The sequence below is a fragment of the Cornus florida genome, unplaced genomic scaffold (genome assembly GCF_030987335.1).
Source record: "Cornus florida cultivar Cherokee Brave unplaced genomic scaffold, ASM3098733v1 CherokeeBrave_3.0.0_Hap2_Chr05, whole genome shotgun sequence".
Lineage (NCBI taxonomy): Eukaryota > Viridiplantae > Streptophyta > Magnoliopsida > Cornales > Cornaceae > Cornus > Cornus florida.
The window spans coordinates 84,136,068-84,159,175 of record NW_026775575.1 but is presented as its reverse complement, the minus strand read 5'-3'; the positions used below and the strand labels follow the sequence as shown (position 1 = coordinate 84,159,175).

The 23,108-nt window shown below is 38.0% G+C and overlaps 1 protein-coding gene across 1 annotated transcript; it reads left to right on the top strand.

Moving 5' to 3' along the window:
- The first annotated feature begins 994 nt into the window (after window positions 1-994).
- LOC132307251 (uncharacterized) lies at window positions 995-9,683 on the top strand. The gene is made up of 4 exons (XM_059804962.1): window positions 995-1,309; window positions 1,607-1,765; window positions 4,472-4,690; window positions 8,416-9,683. Exons 1-4 carry the CDS (start codon window positions 1,109-1,111, stop codon window positions 8,755-8,757), a joined length of 921 nt encoding a protein of 306 aa, XP_059660945.1. The 5' UTR covers window positions 995-1,108; the 3' UTR covers window positions 8,758-9,683.
- The last annotated feature ends 13,425 nt before the right edge of the window (window positions 9,684-23,108 follow it).

The following is a 23,108-nucleotide window of genomic DNA, read 5'->3' as shown; positions in this document are numbered from 1 at the left end:
TTTGGAGTTAATTTTTATAAAATAAGGTGAGATTAAAATCAGTGATAAAAATCTCCGAAGACACAATCTCTTATAAAAATAAATATAGATAGTCAAAAGGAAGGAGGAATGTACCTAAACAGCCGTGGCCAGTGCTACAGGCAATTTGATTCGAGCTCTAACCGAGGCTTTGCATTTGATCCCCTTCCTTCTCTCTCTGTGGGTCTCAAAACCTTAACCAATCATTTTTGCACTTGATCCTTTTAAAAATTTAAATTATACAAGGGTTAACAGCAAAAGAGAGTTATGTAGATGCCATTTTTTGGGTTACCAAGTTACCAACTCTGCTTTTTCGAGGGTCAAAAACAGTTAAAATAAAAGGGCACATTTAAAATTGAAGAAATTTTTGATTTATTAATATTTTCAATTCATATTATTTCTAAATGCCCCTAAAGTAAGAATATAATGACAAAAATGCCCCTTAATAGATAAGAGAGAGCAAATTGTATAGAACCCCCTTGGACAAACATATTTTGCACAAAACCCTCCTTGATAGATTTTTAAGAAAAATTAAGTTTTCTTTAAAATTATTTTCTTTTTTTGTTTTTTCTTTTCTTCTTTTCAAAAAGAAAATTAAAAAACAAAATGAAAATTGTTTTGGAAGAAATTAATTTTCTTATAAATCCCGTTTAATAGCTTTTTTTTTACACAAATATAATCCAATGAAATTTTAATTTTTTAAAAATAATAATTTTTATTAACACTTTGTTAAATGAGTTTTTGTATAAATTTTAATTTTATCATTGAAAAATAAAATTTTAAAATGACATCGTTTTGTCCATGAGTATTAAAATCTTTTGCAAATTTTTCATATAATTTTTTTTAGAACAATTTGAATAAAATTTCCTTCGACTTTATTTTAATAATTAGTCCTGGAGAGCTTAGGTCAAATTTTTACTAGGCAAGAGGATCAATCCGTGTTTAGTCCTAGTATATCGCTATTGTGCCCGAGAGTCTCATATCACCCGTTATAGATAGATACACAAAGCACACAATTGATTGACGTTCCTGTGACAAGAAAATGAACTGGGCAAAGAAGGAACGGTGTGGCTAACAGAATAAGGAGGACATGGTGGTTGTCCATTTGCCGCCGAGTTCCATGTCTGCTCCTCCGGCTAGACTTTTAAGCGGCAATTTTGGTGGGTCCCAATTTATATCTCATAGAAATGAAGCTGTTCTCCCTTCCTCCCTTTCCATCTCCAAATTGAGCCCCATATCTTCTTCCAAGTGTTCTTGCATTAAAGAGGAACACACCACTAGAGCATCTGAGGTATGAAATTTTTGTTTATTCTCTGCTTCTTTCCTCAGAAAACAATAACATTTAGGGATTTATGAAAGTAAAGGTTTCAATTTTTAATGTCATCATATAAACCCCCCTTTATTTTATTTGTTATCTACTTATTTTTCATAGTGTATTATCGATCTGCCAAAAAAAAGTGGGTAGTATCTTTGGTCAGTTAATTTTGCCCATGTTTTGATTAGATTACATAAAGTACATATTTTTGTTCTTTATGGTGTTCTAAGTCGAATTTGAAAATTGGGTGTTTGTGTGATTTGAATTTAACAGGGTTTCTCAGTGTTGGAATCAGATATTCTTTGGGACAGTGAGGCTACATGGAGCACCATGGCTTTGTATTTGTTTAGTTTACACATTCCTATGAGTTATGGAGGGTTGTCTGTGGTTGCCTACTTGTTGCATCGACCTATTCTTGATTTACAGACTGAGGTGTGTGGATTCTTGATTTCCATGATAAATTTGATGAATAATGTTGCTTAAATAGTAGGAGAAAGTAGAACATATAACCTAACATACACCCACCACCTCAATTTTCAATGAGATGAAAAGGGTGGCCTTTCTCTTGACATAATTCAGTAGCATGCCTGACTTTTTATCAGAATGGTGTAAAGTATGCGAATCTGGTCAGGATTTCTTTTGGATTTGAATTCAACATTCTGAGATGTCGGTAATGACCTCACTTCATTTTTTTTTTTTTTTTGATAAGTAAAATGTATTAGAAAGCCTTCAAAAGGGGAATGCGTCCCAAGAGCTGTACAGAAACGATAAAAGGAAGAGAAGAAAAATGAGAACTAAGGACCCAACGACCCCAAAAAGTCCATAATCTCATCCAAAGAAATACAATCTCTCCCCATACCCCAACTAAAAAGAGAGCAAAGAATAGCGAACTTCAAAGCCCCAGTGGAGGCCCCCTCCCCATCAAAAGATCTTCGACTGCGTTCTTTCCAAAGACTCCACCAAATACAAAGGGGAATCACTCTCCAAAAATTACGGGCGCGCCCCCACCCTTTGGCCCCTCCAACAGTCAATCAAAACTCTTGAAGTTCGGGGCATAACCCACTGAACACCAAAGAGACACAATAAAAGGCTCTAGCAGTCGTGAGCCACAGGACAGTGCAAGAGACGATGATCCACAGCCTCTCCATCATTCATGCACAAGCAACGCCTGTTAATGATAACATGTCGTCTCTTCCTCAAGTTGTCTAGAGTCAAGATCTTGCCCCAAACAGCAGTCCACACAAAGAAAGCCACCCGAAGAGGGGCCTTCGAGTGCCAAACCGTTTTCCATGGGAAGGTGGATCCACGAAACCCTGAAAGCTGGTGAAAAAAGGACCGGAGTTGGAACGTCCCCTGAGGAGAAAGCACCCAAGTCAAGGAATCCGGCCCGGTGCCATCCACCTCCTGACTATACAAAAGATCCAACAAACCAATGACCTCATCCAACTTCCAATCTTGAAAGGATCGCCGGAACTAAACATCCCAAGACAACCTACCGCTATCAAGGCGATAGCAGTCAGCAATCATAGCATGTCAATCAACAGCAATCCTGAACAACCTCGGGTACAGACAAGACAAAGGACGGTCCTCGCACCAAGCATCCTCCCAAAATCGGATATCCCTTCCTTCTCGGACTTTGAATCTAATGTGCTTTGAGAACTCTTCGCAACCTTTCCCAATAGATTTCCAAACCCCCACACCGACAGCAGACCTGACCGGTCTAGCTGACTATCCCCCCCTCTCCTCCCCAAACCGACAAAAAACAACCTTCCTCCATAACCTATGTCGTTCACTGCCGAATCTCCAAAGCCACTTGCCTAAGAGTGCACTGTTGAAAGGGGCCAATCTCCTAATCCCTAGGCCTCCCAGCCTGAGCGGCCTGCAAACCTGCTCCCATCTAACAAGATGATACTTAAACTCCTCTCCTCTACCACCCCACAAAAAGTTCCGTTGAAGCATCTCAAGTCTTCCAACAACAGCAGAGGGGATCTGGAAGAGCGAAAGGAAATAAGTTGGGAGACAAGATAAAGTGCTATTCGCTAGAGTAACTTTTCCCCCCTTCGAAAGGTATTGCTTCTTCCACCCCGCCAGCCTTCTCTCGAAACGCTCAACCATCGGGTCCCAACTTCCCACCCTTCTAGTCGAGACACCCAAAGGCAAGCCAAAATAGGAAATAGGGAAGGACCTCGTCCTACACCCTAGGACAGCTGCGAGAGACTCCACCTCCTGAATATCCCCCACAGGGACAATCACACTCTTTCCCATGTTGACTTTCAGCCCAGAGACTGCCTGAAAGCAAACAAGGACACAACGCAAATATGTCAACTAGGACACCTCAGCCTCACTTCAAATTATTTTGCTAAAATGATAATTGAAAATTAATAAACAGTGATGCTTCATGATATAGAGATGTGAATACCTGTCATGTGGTACTCTTATGTAGCGGGTTCCATGCTAAGAACTGTGTTAGCCTATGCATCCCCGACTCCTCTGATATTTGTGATTTCTTATTATCTAGTTGAGTTGATGAATCAACCTTGAAGTACACAAGTCGGTATTTCATCCAGTGTCTAAAGCTTCTTAGATTGATTCAATTTGAACAAATTAATTGCTAACTCTCTGAGTACTCGATGCCATTTGTTTGATACAAATTATGGGGCTTTCCATAGGGATTTGACAGTTACATGATTCTGGAGGACAATGATATATTCCTTTGATTGCTAAATTTGGTGAACCATTGCGCAACATTTATCCTAAATCTATGGCCTACTCTAAATTGCCCCTAAAAATTTAAGGAAATTGCAGCTTCTTAGATTTGATTCAATTTGAACAAATAAATTTTCACCTCTATGAGAATTGGATATCATTCATTTGATACAAATTATGGAGCTTTCCCATAGGGACTTGGCATTTGCATGATTCTGGAGACAATGATTTATTCCTTTGTTTATGCTGAATTCAATGACCCACTGTGAAACATTTATCCTAAATCTATGGCCTATTCTGCCCCCAAAAAGTTTAAGGAATTTGCCTTTCATATTTCTATTGAAATGTGTCACAGACTGAACTATTTATCAAGTTTGAGAATGATAATATTGCATGCTGATAGTATACTTAAATTTCTCTTATTCAGCACAGGCATTATCACTGCTTGCAATTCAAACGTTCGAGCTCACTGGAGTATTGTGGCTACTAAGGTGCATTGCAAAGCCAGGATATAAGTTTGTTAACTTGTTCCAAGCTGAGAAGCTAACAAAAGATAGGAACTGGCTGACGGCATCAGCACTGGGCTTTGGGTTTCTTATCTTGTTAGTTTTCATTACTTCACTCCTTGCTGACCAATTGATAGGGCCCAAGGTTGGTTTAATGAACTATATATTCTTTTCCTTGATGCATTCTTATTTATAGTATTTTATTAAATTACAAAATGGAGTTGCATGCTCCTCACGTTTACTAAGTTTCTTACAAGATTGTGGACAGAGTGTTTAGAGAATGTATATATGTATGCATAAGTTCATCTTCATATATGACCAGTAATGGCGAAAAAATTCCAAAACCTATACTGATTCCCAGTAGTTTCATATTGTTGGAGGGAGTAGCTTGATTTTTAATGTCAATGACAACCATGAGAGAGAGCATCAAAATTTCAATTTCTAATGCAAGGAAAGTAATGATCCAAGAGTGCATATTTCATTGGCAGAATAACATTTATAACAGTACACGCCACTCATTGTTGTTTCCTCAATTCCTCCTTGTATATTTTAGGATCAACTGTAATGTAATATAGGACTAATGTTCCCCCTTTCTCTCTATTGGTTGGACAATTTAATATCTGTTACAGTACATAACAGAATTTTAGTTTTGCACCCAGAACTTCAACTGGAACTGTATCAATAAGATGAACCTCGTTATTAAGAATACCAATTTTTCAATTAAATCTTTATGTTACAATTGTTAAACCACTCTTTCCTGGGGGAAAAAACAAGGACATTGGTTGGAAACTTGGAAGGAATGGGAGGCTGGGGAGTGAGGAGCAACCGTCTTTTGTGAACTATTATAAATATGAAGTGGCATGCTGGCCTTCTTTACATAGCTAATTCTTCTCGATAGTTCTCCAATGAAAATTTGTCATCATGATAAAATTTTAAAAATTGAATGGAATGCACCACTTGATAAATCCCAATAATAGATCATTTTATTGCATGGTGGTTTATATTAATGAGTTTTAACCACTTAATGTATATACTTTACTATGTCAAACCTTTTGAGCATGTTTGACCTTACACAGTTGTTGGCCTTAATATCTTAATTTTCTTAAGATAGTAGAATTTTTGTTATATCTTACCATACCAAGTCAATGTTACAAATTGATCTTTCCCCTTTTTACTGATGTGGTGCATTACTAATGCGGGAGTGATAAATGATTTCTATATGAACTGAGGAACAGCATATTATATAGAAGAATTTATTTGATGGGGATGTTGATATGGTACTTTAAAGTTTTGGGAGTTTTCATGGCATCTTGATTTTGATTTAAATGTAAAAGTGAAAGCTACCTTGGACCAAGTTATTTCTTTTACCCTCTCTCTTTCTCATATACTAATCTCATTTTGCTAATCACTTAAAAAAAACTCACATTTCTAAATTTTGACTATAAATCCTTACTTGAGGTTGTGTTCCACCCACTAAAAGTATAGAGCAGAAACAGAGCAATTGTGTTTTGAGAAGTGAAAATGGTTGTCTTCCAAAAATTTTATCCAAGAGGGCTTGGAAGAATAATTTTGTACTATAATGCAACAACAAGAACAACAAAGCCTTTTTCCCAACTACTTGGGTCGACTAATAGTTGTGACAAATGTTTTAAGCTGGCTATCAGGCTACTTAATGCAAGAATCCACTTTTTTCCAGTCTTGGTAGCTGCTATAAAGATAAGGCACTAAACATAACAAAATCGGTGTTTCTAATTTTCTATAGTGATGCTTCGAAATTTTTTCGAACGTTTTATATGAATGATAGTTTGAAAAGATTTTTAACTGAGCTTCAGGAGTTTAAATCTATATCTGTTTGGACTGAGGAACCTAATGGTGATAGGAATGACTAGGTAGTTTGGGTTACTTCACCTGACGGTGAATTACATGTGGGCAGAAATTGAAATTTCTTCCAAATCCTCTTCCTTCAGTCCCTTGCGCCCATTTTCTTTGGTTCTTTACTATTTCAAACCTTTTGAGCATGTTTAACCTTACTTAATATGTGAAATTTTTAAGAAAGTAGAATTTTGTTATGTCTTACTATACCAAGTCAATGATGCATATTGATCTTTCTTCTTTCTACTGATGTGGTGTATTACTAATGCGGGACTGATAAACGATTTATACTGAGGAACTGCATATTATATTTTTCTATATTGATTGAAGAATTTATTTGATGGGCATCTTGGTATGGTACTTTTAAGTTTTGTGATTTTTCATGGCATCTTGATTTTGATTTAAATGTAAAAGAGAAAGCCACCTTGGACCAAGTTAATTCTTTTACTGTCTTTCTCATATACTAATCTTATTTTGCCAATCACTTAAAAAACTCACATTTCTAAATTTTGACTATAAATCCTTATTATGTTTGAGAAGTTGAAATGGTTGTCTTCCAAAATTTTATCCAAGAGGGCTAGGAAGAATAATTTTGTATAATGCAACAACAACAAAGCCTTTTTCCCAACTACTTGGGGTCGACTAATGGTTGTGACAAATGTTTTAAGCTGGCTGTCAGGCTACTTAATGCAAGCATCCTCTTTTTTTCAGGCTTGGGAGCGGCTATATAAAGATAAGGCACTAAACATTAAAAAAATCGTAGTTTCTAATTTTCTATAATGATGCTTTGAAAACTTTCAAACGTTTTATATGAATGATAGTTGGAAAAGATTTTAAACTTAGCTTCTGGAGTTTAAATCTATATCCTTTTGGACTGAGGAACCTAATGGTGATAGGAGTGACTAGGTAGTTTGGGTTACTTCGCCTGGTGGTGAATTACATGAGGGCTGAAATTGAAATTTCTTCCAAATCCTCTTCCTTCAGTGCCTTGCGCCTATTTTCTTTGGTTCAGCCATCGCATTGCTTGCCACTCTTTTTATTCTGGTTGAACATCAAGAACCATTTATCTGCACCAGATAGGCTTGTCCCTTGAGCCCATTTTCTAAGGGGTTTGTGTTTTCTGAAGGCTTCAAGTTGGATCATATGATGATTCTTTTCTAAAAGTTGTGTTCTGAAAAATCATGGGTAATATTGCTAGGGAATTGTTGCTTGGCCTGGATGATTGGTACTTGGGATCAGTTTGGTGCCTAGAGTGGCTATAGCTGTTTTAGTGGAAGGTTTGCATGGTTTATGGAGGAGGTCCAGAAAGACCAGTTGGTATGAAATTTTTTGATATTTGGGCCATCTCCGTTGTCTGGAAGACTCTGTTCTGTTTACGGCCTGTTATAGATATTGTTTTTTGTTTGGTTAGTCCGTGCTCTTGGTATGGAGTTTCTTGGTTCTTCTACAGTAGTTTTAAATCAGAAGAGGTATGCTTCCTCAGGTTAACTCTCCTCTGGTCCGGTGTGAAGGATATACCTTTTCCTGTCACCCAGCTAAAAGAACAGCCAAAATATGACTTCAGTTTATGAGTTGGATCCTCGATTCAAATCATAAGACCAGCGGTTTCTTTCCCCGTGGACTCACCACATAAGACAGGAACATTTCCATTTCTTCTTCTTCCTCTTGCCATTTCTTCTATTTCCCTAATTACGAAGCAACTTTGCCACTGCTTAGGAAACATCAAATATCTCCCTAACCACTCTACAATGAATAAGGAGATGATTTTACAATGAATAAGGCGCTTCACTGAATGATGACTCATCAATTAGCTAAAGCATACTGAGTCTCAACTTTCCTTATTGTTTATTTTTCATTTTTTCTTCCTCATTTCAGATGACTTGTGCTCTTCAAGATTTATAGATCAAAGGAGACCAATTATGACAGCCTCGAATTTTTAAGCAGCTATGCAGTTTTTTTCTTATCAACTGATCTTTTTCTTGTAATACATGGCTGCAGGATGTGAACAACCCCATAATGAAGGAAATCCTTTCAAGTGGTTTCGTTTCTCAAACTGCCTGCATCCTTGTTTATTGCATCGTCACTCCCCTGTTGGAAGAAATTGTTTACAGAGGGTTCCTTTTAGCATCTCTTACGTCCAGAATGAAATGGCAACAAGCTGTTGTCATAAGCTCAGCCATTTTCAGTGCGGCTCATTTCTCTGGTGAGAATTTCTTACAGTTATTCATAATTGGGACTGTCCTTGGAACCTCCTATTGTTGGACAGGAAACTTAAGTTCTTCATATCTTATTCATTCCTTGTACAATGCCCTCACACTTGTAATCACATACTCATCTTAATGTTTAATATGAACCAATTTTGATGTTCTGAAATCACTGAAATTAGGTTATCCCTTGGACAAATGTGATTAACTTATGACTTTTGATCTTACCTCATAAATTGAGGTTATCAATAAGATTCTTCAATTTCAGGACTGATGAGTTTATAGCATTATAAAAGTAAATAAAACCCAGTTTTCATCACATCTTAATGCTCACTAGTCTCATAAACGATGCAACTTGGCCAAAACTCCCAATTATTCAAGACTCTGGGATATATGCCAAATTAAGACTCGAACCTTAGAATCCTCTCCTTCCCGCGCCTTTTATACACCTTCAAAGGCATGAACATTTACTATGTATGGAAACATATGATGATCTTTTATACATTTGCTTTACGTTTTAGATTATTTATTTATTTAGGTTAATAACAGACACCAACACAATGTCCTATGACCTTAGGGAGCTAAGCTTTATGTTTTATGTTTTATGTTTTATATTTTATGTTTTATGTTAGAATCAAATTGCCGTTACAACTAATTGGTCATTCCAGTGATAACAAACAGAGCATTGAAATGAGGGTTTAGGGCTCTTAGGCTTGGTGATCCGGTGATCGCCGCGGTGGTCGGAGGCACAAGTCCCAGTCTTGTATGATTCTTTTGGATTGAGAATTGTCCTTCATCGTGCTTGCCGTTAAAAAGTAGTCCAACCGCACTAACGGTGGAGTTGGTCTTGACTATGATTTTCATCATGAGATCATGGAAGGTTGACTTACTTTTATGGTAATTGGCCCAAACCTTAGAATGTGAGAATAATTATGCTCAAAAATAATTTCATTTATTTTGCTAAGTATTTAATATAATAAGGGCAAATTATATGGAAAAAAAAAAAAATTTTGTTGTAAATTTCATGATCCAAAACATGACATGAAAAAAAAAAAAAAATGCCTATCATAAAACTATATAGCATAGAAACTAATCAGATATGATAGAGAGAGAGAGACAAGCTAGAAATGCCTACAGGGATAAAGATGCTCACCAACATAAACCTACATGAAAAGCAAGTTAAAACAACATCAACAAGAAGAAAAAGCCTATTCCCAATTATTTGGGATTGGCTAAATGAATTAAATGTTTTCATTACGCTCTGTCTAAAGTCTCGTTATGTAAATTCTATTTCTTTGTATTCATGTTCGTATTGGTCATGATAAAGTTTTACGTTGGTTGTCAAGCTACTTAAATGAACCCTCCTCCTTTATCCGGTTTTGGAATTGGCTGTGTATTCATATGATTCATGCTTCTAGCAAAGTTTTATGTTGGTTGTCAAGATAACTTAAACGCACCCCTCCTCCTTAATTCAGACATGGGACCGACTGTGTAAAAAATTATTAGCAAATCAAAAATTCCTGTAGTGTAGAATGCACATTTAAGTGCAACTTTAGTATTATCCTTCTTTCAATCAAAATTTTTATCTTTACCATCTCAATGATTTTTTTTTTGAAAAGTATTTCAAGATGATTATCCTATGATGGGACTATTTGGTTGACAAATTGTCAATTCACTCTTTTGCTAATGAGAGACCACAAACTTCACGGCACAATAATCATATTACTACTGTTCTCCTAAGAAATGTTTCAATTTAACGTGAGGGGACACGCTTCTTTTGACTTTTTGAGGGTAATTAGAGACTTTGTCCCCTAAGTTCAACCACATATTTCCCCTCGCATGAAATCTCGGCTCTGTCGCCTAAGTAACTGTTTGCTAAGAGCATCTTTAATGGTAAAATGTTAAATTTGAATACCAAATTTATATTTTGATAGTGATACGGTGCCAAAATATTATATTTTAGTAATTCTGCTCTAATAATATATTTTATGTAAAATGCTATTTTTTGACACAATCACTATTCTTTTTCAACTATCATTTCCACCATTCATATTTGTATAAGTAATGTTAATATTAGGCACATTCCAAGTCAAGTTGTAGACATTAGAAATAAACTAAAATTAAACTTTATTAAAAAGAATCAAAATTCTAAAATATTTAGTCAAAAAAGGACCCAAAAAAAAATATATATATATATATATATATATATATATATGTATAAATTTATATATTTGATTATATTATTATATAAATTTTTTATATAATTTTTTTTTCTTTTTCAAAAATTTATATTATATATATATATATGTAGGGCAAATCATTTCAGCCTCCCCCAATCGCCTCCATCTCTATTCTCATTCTCAACTCTGAAATTGCCCCCCTCCCCTCCCCTCCCCTCCCCCTCCCCCTCCCCCTCTACAACTGCAAACTACAAAATCAACAAGAATCAGAAGTTCAAAACCCATAGCTTTCAGTTTCCATCACCCGCTATTCCAGTTCGGGTTCACCGTTCGCAAGCTTCAGTCGCTATCTCTCAACTCTCAAACTTGTCCCCCCCTCTATTTGCAACTGCTAACTTGTACGTATGGGTTATGTTTTATTTTTTTTTTCTAAATCAACTAATCAATGTCTTTAATTCTTGTTTTGCAAACTAAATCCTATTTGGTGAAAGTTTTTATGATCTTTTTCAAAACCGATCTGAGAAGAAAGAGATATATATTTATACACACACACACACACACATATGAGGATGAGAAAGGAAGAGAAAGAGAGAGAAACAGATAAGATTGAGAGATATAGAAATAGCTGTTGCTATAAGTTTTGCTAGATTTGGCACCAAAAATAGCGAAGGCAATTTTTGACAGGTGAAATAGCAGCTCATTGGAGGGCCTAATTTTAACCCACTTGCTATATTTTGAATTGGTAACTCATATAGCAGGTGGGTTGGAAATGCTCTAAACCAATCACAAGTCTGCACATTAAGAATCCAATCATGTGTTTGCACCTCATCCCACAATACCACCCCACCAATTATATTGGTATCGCTCGCGATCGCGGTGTAACGAATTTGGACAAATATCAATGTAAATCGACCGAACTAATCGGTTAATGAAAATGTATAACAATATCGAACCTTTAAAAAAGAGTTAATAGAATAATGATAAGTAGTTCAAAAGTGGATGTATCTTATTGATTTATGTTAATGGGTGATGATATCATTGTGACGTCATTAAATATGATGATATCGTCATGACGTCATTCTTTGCCCACATAAATCTTGTCGAATGCATTCTACTATTGAACTCACTATCATTACTCTTCTTAATATGCAATATTGAAGAATTATGACCTCCACAATTGTTGTAACTATTTCTACCACCATGTCCACAACTATGATGCATTCGTTTGAGGGAATGCTACTGATCCGGTCAGATGAGATTGGTAATTTTACATTAAAAACTCATTATTTTGTTCAATCATTAAAGGCACACACATGATCTTTTTCAAAACCGATCTGAGAAGAAAGAGATATATATATATATACACACACACACACACATATATGAGGATGAGAGGGGAAGAGAAAGAGAGAGAAACAGATAGGATTGAGAGATATAGAAATATCTGTTGCTGTAAGTTTTGCTAGATTTGGCACCAAAAATAACAAAGGCAATTTTTGACCGGTGAAATAGCAGCTCATTGGAGGGCCTAATTTTAACCCACCTGCTATATTTTGAATTGGTAACTCATATAGCAAGTGGGTTGGAAATGCTCTAAATCAATCACAAGTCTGCACATTAAGAATCCAATCACGTGTTTACACCTCATCCCACAATACCACCCCACCAATTATATTGGTATCGCTCGTGATTGCGGTGTAACAAATTCGGACAAATATCAATGTAAATCGACCGAACTAATCGGTTAATGAAAATGTATAACAATATCGAACCTTTAAAAAAGAGTTAATAGAATAATGATAAGTAGTTCAAAAGTGGATGTATCTTATTGATTTATATTAATGGGTGATGATATCATTGTGACGTCATTAAATATGATGATATCGTCATGACGTCATTCTTTGCCCACATAAATCTTGTCGAATGCATTTTACTATTGAACTCACTATCATTACTCTTCTTAATATGCAATATTAAAGAATTATGACCTCCACAATTGTTGTAACTATTTCTACCACCATGTCCACAACTATGACGCATTCGTTTGAGGGAATGCTACTGATCCGGTCAGATGAGATTGGTAATTTTACATTAAAAACTCATTATTTTGTTCAATCATTAAAGGCACACACATGATCTTTTTCAAAACCGATCTGAGAAGAAAGAGATATATATATATATATACACACACACACACACATATATGAGGATGAGAGGGGAAGAGAAAGAGAGAGAAACAGATAGGATTGAGAGATATAGAAATATCTGTTGCTGTAAGTTTTGCTAGATTTGGCACCAAAAATAACAAAGGCAATTTTTGACCGGTGAAATAGCAGCTCATTGGAGGGCCTAATTTTAACCCACCTACTATATTTTGAATTGGTAACTCATATAGCAAGTGAGTTGGAAATGCTCTAAATCAATCACAAGTCTGCACATTAAGAATCCAATCACGTGTTTACACCTCATCCCACAATACCACCGCACCAATTATATTGGTATCGCTCGCGATCGCGGTGTAACGAATTCGGATAAATATCAATGTAAATCGACCGAACTAATCGGTTAATGAAAATGTATAACAATATCGAACCTTTAAAAAAGAGTTAATAGAATAATGATAAGTAGTTCAAAAGTGGATGTATCTTATTGATTTATGTTAATGGGTGATGATATCATTGTGATGTCATTAAATATGATGATATCGTCATGACGTCATTCTTTGCCCACATAAATCTTGTCGAATGCACTCTACTATTGAACTCACTGTCATTACTCTTCTTAATATGCAATATTGAAGAATTATGACCTCCACAATTGTTGTAACTATTTCTACCACCATGTCCACAACTATGACACATTTGCTTGAGGGAATGCTACTGATCCGGTCAGATGAGATTGGTAATTTTACATTAAAAACTCATTATTTTGTTCAATCATTAATAGACATAATAAATATTCTGTATTTCGTTACTATCAATATTGCTACTCTAGGAGCACATATGAAACGTGAACTGTATTTTAGTATTTTTTTTTTCAACATATCATCATTAATAATTTTTCTCCACATAACTTTAATAATGAGTTAATTTTAAACAAGATTGAATTATAATTTCAAAATCCTGCAATCACATATGCATTCAACCCCATCAAACTTTTGAAAGAATTATAGTTTTTCAATACTTATATTGTTCTTTTCAGGAAAAAAAAAATCCCCTTATGTTCCTTGAAAAAAAAAAATTACAGTGCAAGTGGGTCCTTAGCTAAGGTACCTTACAGTTAAAACGAAATACATCATGTATAGAAAATGGTTAGAATAGAAGATAACAATAAACAATTCTCCGAATGAAAACTAGGGATGGCAACGGGGCGGGTTTGGAACGAATTTCCCTAAATCCCGTCCCGCCCTTTTTAATTTTTGTCAAGTTCATGCCCGCCCCGAGACTCGCGACGAGTTGAATTTTCATGTCCAGCCCCGTCCCGTTAGGAAATACGGTGCCCCCGTGCCCACCCCGCTAACAAATTTTTTTCTCCCACTTTTTGGAACTTAAGCTTCGGCTATTTAAATGTGGAAAGTCTGGGAATGGCACAACATAAATGAAATTATGTATCCCAACAAAAATAAAAATAAAAAAATAACATGCACATAATATAATTAAGAAAACATAATAAACAAAAATAAAAGTTTAATAGAACTAAATCACAAAAAGTTCTAAGCTCCAACTTCCACCATAACCAAAATAGAAGCAAATTTAATACCAAGTTTACATTCCAAATTAGGATTGTAAGAGATGAGTAACTAATATATATATATATATATATATATATATATATATATATATATATATATATATATATATTAAATATAATTATATGCTTAGCGGGGCGGGGCCCCTAAGATATATATATTGAACCCTTGCCTACCACATGACCCACGATGGATACAAAATTTGTATTCATGTCCGCCCTAACGGTATAAAAAGTGTTCCCATATCCGTTATTAACGTGGCAGAACGGGACGGGGCCCGACGGGAGGGTAAAAATTGACATCCCTAATGAAAACCATGAAAAATGTTAAATACTTTATTTAATCTTAATAATAATAATAAAAGTACCATAGATAAAAAGGAAGTATATTGTTTTGTTACTTGAAATGATTAATATGATTAATAGAAACCTTTAAATAGCTCAAACATAATTTATTATTTTTTTTTAATGCTTGCCAAAATTTCAGGCTCGCAAAGAATGACTAGTGAAAATGACTTCAAGTCTTTAACTTTGTGATACTTCATGATCACAAAAAAATATTAATTTTTCGCGAAATCTCATGTTAGCAATATTTCAAGTTCTCGAAAAATATCAAGTGAAAAAAAAAATAAAAAAAATAAACGTTAGCCTTTGCAAAACTTGAGGTTCTTGAGGAATTTCTAGTGTAAATAACTCGTCATCTTTAGAAAAGCAATTATAAAGTAGGCACAAAAATAACATCTACTATTTTACTTAACATTATAAAATATTTAAATAATAACATCTACTATTTTACTTAACATTATAAAATATTTAAATAATTAATTTGATTAGCTTTTGATGTGAGAAGAAAAAAAAAAACGAAAAAAAAGAAAAAAAGGTTTATTCCAAGAAGAGTATTTAATAAAAAGTATAAAATATTTATATAAGAGAGACCACGAGAAACATAATATGGGGAGAGAGAAAGATACTACAGTAACTAATACAAATTACAATACACTATACACGCGCGCGCGACCCCCATCACCGCTTACCAAAGTATTTAAAAAAAACCAATCAAGTATTTACTTGAATTTTACCTTCCCAAACAAAAAAAAAAACAAACAATCAAGTGGTTTTGACGGTTACACCTCGCTCCCGAATTCTATTTCAGCGGCACACAACTTTCACACATTGTTGGGACTATCAAATTCTATTTCGTCGCACAGCATTCATACAAATTTATTTTTTTCCCAATTGTAAAACACACACAACTTTTTGTCTATGTTTGGACCTTTTTGTCTATGTTTGGAGTCCAAGGGTCTAAGTCCGAGCATAGGCCAAAAAGTGTGTTTTTATTTTACCATTTAAAAATAAATAAATAAATAAATAAAGAGTAATATTTTAAAAAAATCCCTCTCATGAGAACCATGAGCTCTCTTATTTAGATCAATCTTGATGGCCAAAAATAAGTCTGCCCCTCCCACTCCAGAATGAAAGATCGTTGTATTTCACTGGACCGAAAATCAGCATTAAAAAAACTGTTTCGTTCAATAATTAAATAAGGAGAGTTCATGATTTTTCTTCTCATGAGAGGGACTTCTTAATAACATTACTCAATAAATAAACAACTTCCAGGAGGTCTTATATTAAAATCCTCGTGGGTCAAAACCTTGCCTTACAATCGTGATTTATGGTATCATTGCGGGTATATATCTGAAGGGCATGGCCCCCCTACCTTGACAAAAATAAAACAGGCATATAGTCGTACGCATATACCATACTATTTCATGTGCGGCAAGCATTCATGGAGCATTCCAACTCTGTTGGCAGATGATGATGTTGAATTGGATAAGCGTAATGTTTTGCTTTACAATGCTCTAATGAAAGAAGAGATGTCGTCGTCGTCATAGTTGTCGTCGAGCAAGTTTTTTGAAGTATTACGATACTGTCGACAACGTGAACAATATCCAGACGGTCCATTGCACGTTTAAATCTTTCACCGCGACACAGTGCTTCATATGGCAGCACACACCGCGAAGGCGGACTTAGTAATTCAACTGCTAGAGATGTTGGGTGAGAATGAATACTGCAAACTTACCCACCAAAATGCAGTTGGAAACACAATCCTACATGAGGCGGTGGCTTTCGACCAATTAGTCCCAGCAGCCAAGAGGATGCTAGAAATGGCACCTGCTGCGTTGTTAAGTATGCACAACCATTTAGGAGAAACAGCTCTTTTCAGTGCAGCCCGCTATGGCCAAGTTGGGATGTTCACGTTTCTTGATACGAATATCAAAAGTGAAGAAGTGCGCAAGACATTTTATCAGAAGCACAACGATGCCACTGTGCTTCACACGGCCGTTATCCCAGGGCATTTCGGTGAGTTCTCCAAGCAACTGAACATTTCATCGTCTTAATTAGAAGAACCGGGATCTTCTCCAGCGTAGGGGATCCCGTGCCCTCATCCTGCATGCATTAGTAGTGGAACACACTATATCATAATGCAACAATCATATCACAGCTAACTAGTCAATTATTTCATCATCTTAATTAATGTACATAATTGTTGCATTAATAATGTAAAGATATATGACAAAACACAGGATGAAAAAGACACACATACACACGAGGATTGGGGTTCGTTAATTAATTCATCAATCCCCTAGCTAGCTAGTCGCGTTTTGGGTTTTGGTGTGCTGTCTATTTGCATAATATATATATATATATATATATATATATATATATATATATACACACATTTGGCAGATTTGTTGCCTGATGTATTGGCTGGATTTCTAAAGTTGTTAGTGTAGGTGCAGAATTTCGCTCAACCAATAATGATTGAGAAAAATAAAACAACTCACTCAACAAATAATGAAAATAAACAAGAACAGTATATCGAGAAGCATAGAATTGCTTGATCCTTTATTGGAGGTCTTAGCCTCTATTTATATACAAAAGATTGCAAAATTATGGTAGGACTCGCGTTGCTTGCCCTCCAATTCTTTCTATATAACCATTCTTTTCTAATAGAGTTCTTTCCATTGTCAAATTTTCCATACATAGAACTTGCCTTGTACATAACTTCCTATCTCAGAATTTTCCTTCTACAGTAAATCCTTCAACTGGTAGGACTTGTGCATTCTTGGGCTGAATATATTTTGATCCGGCTGGGCTTGAGTAACAGGCCGGATGTTAAATATTCATAAGCTAGGCTGATGACTTCTTGATTCGGCCTTGATGGAAGTTGGAGGACAAATAACAATGGTCTTGGGCTGTAAATACCCTCAACTTGGGCTTGAGCATGATGGGCCTTATATGTCCTTGGAATGTAGATATGGGTAGTGGTGACGTGTGCGCTTTTTATTGGAGGGAGTTTTTTTCCCTCCACACTTTGCCCCAAATTTCATTTTTAATTGAGCGACGGCTCCTATTAAAGAGGGAATTGAAACCGGTTTTTTACTTTGCTTCAGAAACGGTTCGAGGTCTTTCATTATTACTCCGTCGTACAAGATTTTGCAAGAGTTACATTTGCCCTTGCTGCACTTCTGCGTTCTTCATTCCATCGCTTTGTCAGGTTAGTCTCGCATCTTTCTCTTCAATCTTTCATTATGAGTACTTCATCTACTCCCGAACGTATAGACCTTGGAGATTCTGAATCCACACCTTCATCTTCCCCCGTTCGCATTAGGGCTCCCCCTCCTAGGGTTTCTACAGATCGCCCTTTGTTGAATCCATTAGGTACCTCCCCTCTTCCAACCGAGACATCCACCTTAGGCTCTGATTATGTTCTTACTCATGAAGAGAAGAGAGCAATCATCTCTATTCGCCGCATCAAGTTCTCTATTGCTTCGGTAATGGAAGAATTTGATATTCCTAAGGGAGTAGAAATTGCAGAATATCCCGAGGGTGCCGATTTTACCTCCGGCGAGGGAATTGAGGAGGATGAGTTGCTTCTTTCGGTGGGGCATCTTAACGCCCTCCGATTCCCTATTCATCCCTTCTATCATTTAGTTTTCAATAAGCTGGGTCTTGCCCCCCTTCAGGTAAACCCTAATTTCTTTCGCATCCTTTCGGCACTGTTGGTGCACCGGAAGTTAGAGGCTCTGGATTTGACCCTTGCCAACCTTCTGCTTACTTACAATATATCTAAGCATGGGACCGAGCCTGGTCGCTTCTTTTTTACCTCTCCCCTTCATCAAAGGATATGCACGAACCTTCCTTCATCCGAAAAGAAGTGGAAAGAAAGGATGGTTATAGTTAAAGGAAAATGGTTCGTGCCCCAATCAATTACGCTCCCCATCCCGCGCAAGTTCGGGAAATTAGGTATAGAATACTTAACCTCCCTTCATACCAAGTGTTCTGGCTGTTTTCCTTGCCAAGTCTTAATGTTTCGCCGTACTTATGAGTTTCTTGGTGTTTTTTCAGCTACATTCCCATCCTCCGCAGCAAGGAACAGACTTTCTTTTCTTGAGGAACGAGTCTGGAGTGACCCCTCGCCTATCGAGGACCTGCTAACTTCTTCAAACCTCAAGGATATTGCTTCCAGTACTGTTGCTGCAGACCTCATGGATCTGTCTCTACCATCCTTTGACAGTTTCCCCATGACTGAGGAGGAGGTACGGAGGGCTGAGGCTTTAAAAAAGAAAGCCGAAGATGCCCAACCCTTGGTTGTTATTAGATCAACTGAGGATGAGGTGGAGGTTGAGGAACCACCAATGAAGAAATTTCGCCTCAACCCCTCATCCTCTGGCAAGGGCAAAGTCCCCTCTAAGAGCAGAGGGAAAAAAGCTGGAGAGGCCGAACCTGAAGATGAAGTCAGGGCCTTTGTTCTGGCTGAGACTGGGGCTCCTTGGACTCCTTCCTTCACCAGGGCGGATAGGTCAGTCCTGCACTCAGGGGATTCTGTGATTACAGACCCTTCGGCTGCACTGGCGGTAGCTCGAGGAATGTGGCTCCCAAAGGACGAGGAAGCCATAAGCCAAATAGGGTTGGAACAACTACTCCCCTCTGCCCCGGTCCGGGCCATAGAGGTTCGCATTGCTCCTTCAGAATTATGTTACTCTTGCTTGCTTATGTTTCTACTTATGCTTATATTTGCTCTCCTGTTAAACAGAGTCTATACCACACCATGGCCCTCTGCGCCACTGCTGAAGCTCAATCCCTCTCCATCAAGAAGCTGGAAAAGGATCTTGACAATGCAGAGAAGAGAGCCACTACTGCCTCTACTAATCTGAAGATAGCTTCTGAAGCCAAGGATGCGTATAAGAGGCAATTGTCAGCCTCCGAAGCTAAGGTGGATTCTCTTCAGGCCGAAGTTCAACGCCTGACCGAGGCTCTTACTACTTGCTTCAAGGCAGGGAAGCAAATGGAGGGGCGCTACTCCTGTCTGGCACACCTAGCTAGTGCTAAAGCGTTCCGGTCTGGCTATAATCAGGGCTCAGGCCCTAAGACGATGGATCCGGAAGCTTTTGACAAGCAGGTGGGGGTGCATTTCCCATACGATGAAGGGCCAGAGGCTTTGGAAGCTGAAATCCGCTTTGCCGAGATGGTGAAGGCGCACCTGAAGGGTACTACTAGCTCGTCTGCTCCTGCGGCTTCAATTCCTCCTACCCCAAGCCCTAATGTAGTGGATGCTTTTGAATCTACTCCCTTCGATCCGAAGAGGAAGTAGAACCATGTATTTTGTTTTTATGGACAGCCTGTTTGGGATAATGAATATAACTTTTTGTTTTAGGCTTACCTGACTTGTTTTTGCTGTATGCTCTTGATACTGTTCATATTTCTCTGACTGGTAATGTGTTTAAACAATAAACATTGTCTTTATGCTTCGGATTTATGCTATCCGTGAAAACGCAAGGATTGTGGGAAGAAGGAGATCCTTTTAACAGTTTAGTTGATATCGCAGGATGATTCATATGGACAATGATTTAACTGTTAAATGAACCCTCATTGCCTTTTACTTGCCTGCAGTAGACGTATACATACTCTTTCCTTCTTGTGTGTTCCTGATGTAGGGTGGATTATGATGAACTTATGATATATCCGCATCCACAGGGTACTAAACACTTGGAGTCCGGAGGAAAGAGTTCTGATCCGGGTACCAGAGGTCTAAAGCGAATTACTCCTCGGCACTGAGTGTGGAGGAATATTGCTGAATAGGACACTTAGGGTCCAAATCTGTCTCGGATACTTAGGATTCGAGGCGAATTATCCCTCGGCACTGAGTCGTGGAGGACTAGTGCTGAATAGGACACTTAGGGTCCGAAGCTGTCTCGGATACTTAGGATCCGAGGCGAATTATACATTCCCTAGCGTGGAGCCGGAGGGGGGTTTTGCCGAGCCGAACACTTAGGGTCCGAGGCGAGATTTTCGCCGAACCGAACACTCAGGGTCCGAGGCGAGATTTTCGCCGAGCCGAACACTTAGGGTCCGAGGCGAGATTTTTGCCGAGCCAAACACCTAGGGTCTGAGGCGAAATTTTTGCCGAGCCAGACACCTAGGGTCTGTGGCGAATGACCTACTCTCCGGCGCTGAGCCTGAGGGGAGGTTTAAATGAATCACTCCTCGGCGCTGAGCCAGAGGGGAGGTTTTGCCGAGCCGGACACTCAAGGTCCGAGGCGAAAGAACTACTCCCCGGCGCTGAGCCTGAGGGGAGGTTAAATGAATTACTCCCCGGCGTTGAGCCTGAGGGGAGGTTGTGCCGAACTGGACACTTAAGGTCTGAGGCGAATGAACTACTCCCCGGCGCTGAGCCTGAGGGGAGGTTTGTTTTATATTTTTCCTCAAACCACTTATCATGAGGCCGAGGACTCAAAAATGATAGGAGGCCAAGAAAGCGAGTAACAGTGGCTGTGAAGTTTTCCATTTGTTGACTTTAGAGACCTGCCTCCTCCACTGATACTCCCTTCTTGGCAACCAAATGATGTGGACCACGCATATATGAACCGCATTTCTTTTCTATCCGATGTGGGACATAGACTAAATTTTGTCAAAAAGGTCGGTGTAAGGAATGTCTCTGGTATTGAGCTTGACAGCCTTAAATACCAGTGGGCCCTCCTTACACCGTGATTAACTATTTGAATATTTTCATATATAACAGAATGTGGCACATACTTTTTTGTCGATGTGGGATAGAAAGGTTTAAGCACAGGCCATAACTCATGTTTTGTTGCTTTTTTCCCTTTGTTTTTTGTTTTTTTTTTGTTTTTTTTTTGTGAAAAAATCAAACGAATGCCATGCATAGTATGGCCCCCCATTTTTATAAAAAGAAACAAAAATAGAGGAAAGTGGTACTGAATATAGAAGCAAAATAAAGAAAAGCTTGGCTGACTGTGGACATACGCAGCTTTACTTGTGAAGAAGTTGTAGCAAAATGGACAAACTTAACTAATAGAAATACCTTTTCAGGTGTATTGCGTTCCAAGGACGCGCAATGGGACATCCGCCAGCTTCGGCCAAACGATATGCTCCTTTCCCCACTACTTCGGTAACCCTGTAGGGTCCGGTCCAATTAGGTTCCAGTTTCTTTACATGAGCTGTCTCCTGCTTCAAAACCCAATCGCCTACCACAAAGCTCCTGAATCTGACGCGTTTGTTATAACTGTTACACACCTGCTGTTGGTATGCCGCGAGATGAATTGCTGCTGCATCTCTCCTTTCGTCCACCAAATCAAGGCTATGTTCGAGTTGTTGCTCATTGTTCCCCTCCAGTACCAAGGATGTCCGAAGGGTTGGGATTATGGACTCGGTAAGAATGACAGCTTCGGATCTATATGCCATAGCAAATGGGCTTTCTCCCGTGGGTCGTCTTGGAGTAGTTCGATAGGCCCAGAGCACTTGAGGGAGATTCTCGTACCACTTTGTCTTTAATTTCTCCAATTTTTTCTTTAAGCACCCGAATATCGTACGATTAGTTATTTCAGCTTGCCCATTGCCTTGTGGATGACTAACTGCAGCCAATTTTTGCAGGATTCCATGTTCGCTAAAGAATTTCCTTGTACTTCTGTTATCGAGGTTCTTACCATTGTCCATTACGATGACTTTTGGTCCCCAAACCGGCAAATAATGTTGCTCCAAATGAAATGCTTTACTTCTTCGTGGGTGACGCTAGAGAAGACTTCAGCTTCTACCCACCTGGTGAAGTAATCCGTTGCCAGAAGCACATGCTCCTTTTTTTCCATGGTTTTGGGTAATGGTCCTACTATATCAATCCCCCATTGGGCGAACGGCAATGGATTAGCCATGGCGTGCAAACCTTCGGCAGGTTGGTGCTTTATTGGACCATGGCGCTGACACTTGTCACATCTTCTTGAGTATTCCTCGGCATTCCGAGCCAAGTATGGCCAGAAATAACCTTGGGTTAGAATTTTGTGTGCAAGGGATCTTCCTCCGGAGTGGTTTCCACAATCTCCTTCATGAACTTGTTTTAGAATTGTGAGAGCCTCAGTAGGGGTTAAACACTTGAGATAGGGACCGGAGAATGACCTTCGGTACAACTGGTTATTGATGATTGCGTACTTAGCCGCGGTAAGCCTAAGCTTCCTTGCCTCAGCTTTCTGATTCGGGAGAACTCCTT